This window comes from Penaeus japonicus, unplaced genomic scaffold, assembly GCF_977035675.1.
Source record: "Penaeus japonicus unplaced genomic scaffold, GWHDUDI00000001_assembly GWHDUDI00000011, whole genome shotgun sequence".
Lineage (NCBI taxonomy): Eukaryota > Metazoa > Arthropoda > Malacostraca > Decapoda > Penaeidae > Penaeus > Penaeus japonicus.
In genome coordinates this window covers 32,825,159-32,832,658 of record NW_028234413.1, presented here as the reverse complement: position 1 = coordinate 32,832,658, position 7,500 = coordinate 32,825,159, and the positions used below count along the sequence as shown (strand labels likewise).

The following is a 7,500-nucleotide window of genomic DNA, read 5'->3' as shown; positions in this document are numbered from 1 at the left end:
TAATCATTCTTAATAAAAGGTCTGCGTCGCTGATCCTAACGAAATATATATCAATTAATTACTTGTGATATGTGTATGGGGTTAGGTAATTGTGTAATATATTGTGACTCTTTGTATTATTTTCGTGTTTGCTCTGGAATTTCCTTGGTAAACGAGGTTAGAGTATGTACTTTAGAGCAAGGAGAGGACAGGGCCTAGGAGTGCACTAAAATGTAACAGAGAAAAGGGATAGAAGACGGAAGAGAAGTGGAGATAATGAACAGTAAAATAGAATTGGGTAGAGAGATAGGAAAAGAGGGGAGATAGGGAGGAGAGAAGAGTATGTAAGAGTAAAAGAGCATGGATTGAATGGAGAGAGAAACAAAAGCAGAGATAGACACTGTTACACTTTGTTACATAAATTTCACTTTAAACCTGTATTAATTCATATTTAGCTCTGCTAAGGAGGTTATGTTTTTTTTTGCTTGTATTTGTTGGTTTGTCAGCAGGATTATGTAAAAAGTTACTTTTTGATTGTGACAAAGTTTTATGATTGGCGAGTCTGTGGCTAAAAGCCAATTTATTAGATTTTGTGTATCTTGATCAGTGTTTGGATTAGGGCAGAAATTAAACAATTCTTCACCACTGTGAACCCTGGGTCCCCTTCTGCTAAGAAATTTAATTTTTTCAAAGTTTGGGGTTGACTTGAGTATTTTGAAATTGAGTTTATTAATTTATCACTCATCACTCCTGATGGAATGAAATATTTGTGTAGCTAGCCCTTGGTCCAGGGACCAGTTGACTTGATTTTGGTGGTGACTTAGATCCAGGATGAATGTAAAAGGTTCTACACCATTTCAAGATTAGGACTTTTGGGCATTGGTGGAGGATTGTACTCTTTGATGAGTGCCTTTAGGTTGTATATAATACAATTTCATGTATGATATAAATTTATAGATTTATGGTAACACTTTATCTTGTTTCATTTTCATGAGTTATAATAGGTTGTCTTATTTGATCACACAGTGATGGCATTTGAGTTGTTTTAACTCTCTTTCCTGAATAGCATTGCTGCATCATTCATCTCTAGTCAGATAAGTAACAAGAAAGTTGGATTCCAGGTCCCGAAAGTCCAAGAAGAAAGACATTGGTGATGGCCTGCTGTCAATGCGTGCTAAGCCACCTCCAGAGAGGGAGTTTGTTGACATTTTCCAAAAATTCAAGCTGTCATTTAACTTATTGGTGAGTTAATGTCATGCCAAAAGAAGCAGATCTTTTATACAGATATTATTCAGTTTATTTTACTTATTTATTATTTTGTAAGAATATGTGATATTGACAGTAAAGGTTAGGTGTATATATCACTATTTAATGAGAGGTGAATAATACAATACAATTTTTTGCCTGAGTTTTTTAAGATGAGAAATACTACTTGTATGTACATGTTAGTTTGCACCTGATTGACATTGATTTGTTCTCTCCCCAGGCAAAGCTGAAGTCCCACATTCATGACCCTAATGCTCCAGAGCTTGTACATTTCTTGTTCACTCCATTGGCACTTATTGTTGATGCTTCACGTGACTCAAACTACGGGCCAAACCTGCCTGCCAAGGTGATTATGTTGCTAAGCTGCATGAATTGCTTAAGACTGGTTATGAATGGAAAACATTCAAGAAATTGGTAGATTAGAAAATGTTTCATTTTATGTTATTAATAATGTACAGATATGCTTTTTTATGTAAAGGGATGGATACAAACAGCAAAGGCATTGTAACCCAACCAAAACTCCACTCTCAGGTCTTGTCTCCCCTGCTGACTGCTGATGCTATTGACCTCCTCACCAACTGCCTCACATCACGAGAGACAGAGCTATGGCAGAACTTGGGAGAAGCTTGGTGTGTCCCTCGCAGCATGTGGAAGTACAATGTTCCGCCCTACCAGCCAGGTGAGTAGTTGTGAATTTCCAACAGCTTAAAGATAAATAGTTGTAATTTTTTTTCTTTCTTATAGAAAAAATACTTTATATTTTAGAGAAAGGAAATAAGGATATATCTACAAGATATTTGTACTGCATTTGAATAGTGATCATAACTAGTTTTTATGCATGTAAGAAAGTGAAGGTAATTTTTAATTCCATCATGTACTCTCTCTCCAACAGTATTTTCAAGTGGCTGGGCACCTGAACTTTCAGAGAGTGAGCGGCACTCAGAGGTGGTTTCAGAAGGCAAAAGAATTAGAGAGGTATGTATGGTGGGCTTCTTGATTTGGTTGTTAATCTTGTTCGTTATTATGTTATTATTATGATGTTACTTTTCAATTTCCCACACATTGTGGAAGGATGATTTTAAGTTTTCAAGAGAATGTAGACACATATTCTAGATTTGGACAAAATACTGTATTGTGAGTCTTTCTGTTATTTGCATGCAAGGACAAGGATGCAGGAAGTGTAAGTCCATGTTATTTTAATTTGCAGTGATGCATATCTGGAGATTTATGTTCCATGACTATTTTTTTATTATTTGAAATTATTATGCAGGGGATTATTTTGTTGTAACCTTTTTAGAATCACAATATTTATTTACTTATTATATGAACTTGTATATTGTTTTATTAGTTGTAGTATCTTCAACTACCTGTATATGGTTAATATAATGATAATTGAAAAATAGTGAGCAAGGAAGGAGCACCATATGTAGTTTTGATAACAACCATTTGACCTAAATATAGAAATCGGCAGTTCTCCAGCTGTAGGCAGAGGCATAGATCACAAAGTAACTGGAGCACTCACACTTACAGCTGATGTACAGTTTTAAAGATATTAATGGTAGTGTATTATATACAACTGTATATATCATGCCTGCTAAAAGATTGTGTCATGAGAGTATATGACAAAATGAAAAATTACTATTACAATAGTAGGTGTAGGATAGATATTGTCAAAACTTTAAATATTTGTTTCTTGATGATAGTTCAGTAATTGATAATACAGAGTTACAGCCAAGGTCATGAGAGTATATTTTGTATATAAATGTTGCAGGTTCGTCCGCGCAGTGAAGAGTATGGCAGTGACTTCTATGATTCTGATCGACGGGAAGCATCACCCCCACCACCTGGTCGCTACTATGGACGTGACGAGAGGTGGGTGTCAAAGAAGTTGCCATTATATTTGTTGCATACCTTGAAAAATGAGTATGTGATCCTAAGATTCTATATTATTTTAAGTTTAAGGGTCAAGTTTAATATGCTAAGTGATCTTCCAGGCCACGGTCAATGACTCCACCATCAGAATATCCTCAAGCAGGAAGAAGTGACATCTCACAGGACTCCATGGATCAGCCTACTTTTGAGAAGCACCAACGGCAGTGGCTCAAGGACCTCAAGTCTCGCGGAGCTAAGATTGTACAAGTGACATATCCACGCACTGCCAATAATGACAAAGAGCTTACAGTTGTTCGTGGCGAGTATTTGGAGGTAAGTGCTGTTGGAAGCAGTTCTTTGCTCGTGACAGTGTAAATACTTTTGATGCATTTGGTAGATATATTCAAAGCTATGTTTAAAAATCTGAACCGCATTTTTTTAACCAAGGTGCTGGATGATAGTCGCAAGTGGTGGAAGGCAATAAATGCACGAGGACAAGTTGCCCATGTCCCACACACAATAGTGACCCCATATGCCGCTGACCAGGTGAGGAGGAGAATTATTTTTGTGTTGCTTTTAATTGATTGCTTGTCTTACATTGTTTTGTCCTATTCCTTTCTTTAAGGCAGAACGTAATAGATTTGAAGATTTATTAATAATTAATCAACCAACAGGATGGTAAGGAAGATTACCGTGCTGATGCTCGACGGAATGCCCCACCTCCCGTCTGGAATGAGCGACAGGGCAAGAAAGGTGAATTTCGGTATTTCTAGTTCCCAGCCTGTTACCTGTGGTGCTGGTACTGGTGGTTCACGACCTCTTTTAAGATGCCTCAATCCTCCACTTGTGGTTGCAATAGGATGATATGACATGTGGGAAGATTGATGAGTGCAGTTATGCAGTGATTCATTTACAACAACTCTGTGTAGAGCAAAAATTTGTATTGAGTGTTGTTTGTAAAGTAAAGAGATCTTCCAAATGTTAGCTGAAGGTGCTACAACACATGGTATGCTAGATTTTAAGGCAGTAAGGTACTGTAAGAGATCGTGAACCAGCAGTAGGTAGCTCTGAAGGGGAGCATTGTGAATGTCTCCATGTGGGCGTCTGTGTGTGTACGTGACATTTCTCCACTGTGCACTGTCTTAATTCATGATACACGCTTAAGTACGTAGGCTATATACTTTAGAAATCTTCTGTTTGTAATATTTTTCTCATAAATGTTATAATGGTGAACACTAAATTATTATTCATGTGCATAGCTATTGACTATCAGCAGATTCTTGAAATAGTGGACAGAATTTTTATTTCTTGCAGTTATTTAGTATTCACCTTACAGAGTGTATGATTTAGCAGGTAATGATTGTGAAAAAAATTAAAAGTTATACTGTTGAATTGTCACTAAGTATTCCACTTAAAGGGAACAATTTTTTGCTAGTTAAATCATTCACAAGTTTATATGTACCTTTGTTCTATCAATGTAATTATATTCATTTTACTTATAGTTGGAAATGTAACAGTTAAAGTTTAGCTTGAATGAATGACATAATTTCCTCCCTAAGGAATGTACAAGGTAAATAACTTAGTTGAAAATAGATTTATTGTTTGTTATTGCTTGAGTTATGCCACAACACAGTATGAGTTGTGTATAGACTGTGTCTTTTGTGGTATATTTGTTATTTACTATATTCTATCATCATATATGAATTTATATTTTCTGATATGTATATTAGCCTGATTACATTAAATCCTGTGGACCCTTCAGACTAACATTACCATCATAGCTGTTTAATCTGAGTGTACAGAATTCATTTGCATATTTTAAAGCTTCACTTAATGATGAATGATTGTATGTAGTGAAGCAGACATTCAATGCCTTAGTGTTTTAGTTGATATATAACCTAATTTTGTGTTCATTATCCAAGTTCAGCAAAGCCCTTATTTGCTCACCATTGCCTGACTGCCACTGCTCACATAGTTATTCTTTATTTAAGACTGCTGGTACTGTAGTGCTGTAGGATATATGTGGGTTGATAATGTTACTGATGTGGACTTGTGTAAGTTTGACCTTTCTGACAGTATAGTATCAGAAAATTTATTCAAGAGTTACATAAGTCATTGGCAAATATGTATTACGGCTTGTGATGACCTGCCTTGAAATATCTAGAATGCCCTACTTCCTCTTACATGTTGAGAAAGATGGTATTGAATTTCAATGTGACTCCCATATGTTTTCTGATACTTTGATACAGAAGAAAGTATCCAACTTTTGGAAAGAAGAAAACGATGACTTGTGTGAGACTGTTATGTACTGGCCCATCTTGTGGCACTATAGACTCTCTCTGCTTGAGGATTCTTTCTGGTATTTAACTCTAATTTCTTTTTTCTTAGTTCTGCTTTAGCATGACAAGACTAGCTTTTGTACGCTTTACATTACATACATTGTAATAGTAAAGTTTAGCAATGGATAAGATAATCAAAGACTGATTTTAACAGTACTGCTTACGAAATCTAGCCTTGCTCTATTACTTTAGAGCCTTACATCATCCAGTGGTGAGTGGACTACTAGACTCCAGGTAATGTACGCTTCAGTCAGGGTTTCAGAAGAATGTGGGTTCCCATTTATTTTGGAGAGCTTATGTGTGGCATTCTACAAGATGTCTTTTTTAATTATTATTATTATTATTATTATTTTTAGCATTGAACTGTAGAGCAGTTCTGTAAAAGTATAAGAATAGGTTTGTAAATATAAGCTGCTTTACCCTTTTTTTTATCACAAGAGTTTGGGATGCCATGATCCTGAAGCTGTAGGTAACCTGGTTGGGACGAGACATTAATTGCATGCATGGTGGAGGGTTTTAGTGGACGGCTCTGTTGACTCCTGTGATGATGAGATAGGCTGAGGATAGCTCTGGGATTGACTCATTCTGGGTCTTGAACATGACCAAGACTCACATGGAACTCATACCCAAGGCTCATATCAAGCCATCATATCATCTTTCATGGCTTCAACTGACTAACTCATTATGTATGAAATAGACACCACTGCCTTCCGTTTTCAATAATGGGGACGACAACTCCATACTGACTCATGACCAAATTTTGACGGGTCTCCTTGGACGTACTGTCATCTTAAAAGTGATGGGCTAAAAAAAGAATAAGTTTGATAAGATAAAACAAAAAACTGACAGAAGCATGCTAAATTTAAGAGACAGTGACAATACAAGACAATAATCTCAAACAACTTCTTTTTTTCCTTTGAAAACAAACCAGACTATGTGCTTAGGATGCACGCAATCAAATTTGTTGTATGTCTTAAGTTTTTATTTTAACTTTTATTACTTTTTTTTCCTCCTTTACTGTATGAAAACCAAAAATATCAGTTGACAAGATTTACTGTGAAATCAGATTCCTGACATTTGTAAAGAATTTCATGTACATTTGTAACATAAGAATTCTTATTTTTCAGTAAAATAGTAGATGGTTGTGGCAAATGAATCTTACATTATATAAAATGTAATATCGAGATTAAGATGAATAAACCAATGAGAAAATATGTACTTTATTTGGTATTTTGTGATTTTCCTTAAATACCCGTGATGTGCCATATTGTCAACAGAGCCCAAAACATACTTTGCACCCATGCACAAATGCCGTCAAGGCAATTCAGTTTTTTCCTTTGTTTCCTGTTGATGGATGGGAGGGTGTGTGGGTGGATCATTCTGTTACAGCAAGACCCAGTTTCCTGCAGCGACATGTATCTGTTAGGTAAGTAATTGTTTGATGTACTATTATCCTTCCATCTCCAAGTTACTGCTGAGTTATGTTCTTTAATGTAAAAACATATGGATCGAGATACCAGTTTATATCTGTTAACGAGATATTTTGGCTTAAATTTAAATTTACATGAACGTTTTTTACAATAGTGTCAGAAGATCCTCATCATTTTGGGTATCCCTTTCTGTAGCAAGGTCTAGGTATACTGTAGATTATATCTGGAGAAACAAAAATATATTTCATATAATTTTTGAAAGTGCAAATGCGAGTGTTAGTGTGTGTAAATATGAGAGTGAGAGAGACATCTGATAATATAGATAAGCATATTGGGGACTGTATATAATTTGGAATTTGGAAACAAAGAAAAGCTAGCTTTATCAGGCCAGTGAATAGTAGATTATTCTTGACAGATGTACTGCAATAATTTCCTGCACCCTCACACAACAGAAACTTCTGTAGTCATTTACAATGGAATAAACTTTTTGTAGTAGCATAATTTGTATCCAGTGGTTTAGAAACATTACTTTACATGCACACTGGCAATGAAGGTATATGGGTACAGCACTGGGAGAGTTGCTTATCATTTAAATCCTCTTCTCTGATTGAATG

The 7,500-nt window shown here is 35.7% G+C and overlaps 1 protein-coding gene across 13 annotated transcripts in view; it reads left to right on the top strand.

The window, feature by feature from the left end:
• The window catches only part of LOC122246714 (epidermal growth factor receptor kinase substrate 8), a 113,149-nt gene that overhangs the window by 98,717 nt on the left and 6,932 nt on the right, over positions 1-7,500 (top strand). For all 13 annotated transcript variants that reach the window (XM_086541908.1, XM_086541910.1, XM_043005453.2 and 10 more), the window contains 8 exons: positions 1,101-1,221; positions 1,466-1,591; positions 1,777-1,924; positions 2,138-2,220; positions 3,017-3,117; positions 3,240-3,450; positions 3,565-3,663; positions 3,792-3,870. In XM_086541908.1, coding sequence (XP_086398034.1) covers positions 1,101-1,221; positions 1,466-1,591; positions 1,777-1,924; positions 2,138-2,220; positions 3,017-3,117; positions 3,240-3,450; positions 3,565-3,663; positions 3,792-3,870 — 968 coding nt within the window. The remainder of the gene's footprint in view (positions 1-1,100; positions 1,222-1,465; positions 1,592-1,776; positions 1,925-2,137; positions 2,221-3,016; positions 3,118-3,239; positions 3,451-3,564; positions 3,664-3,791; positions 3,871-7,500) is intronic.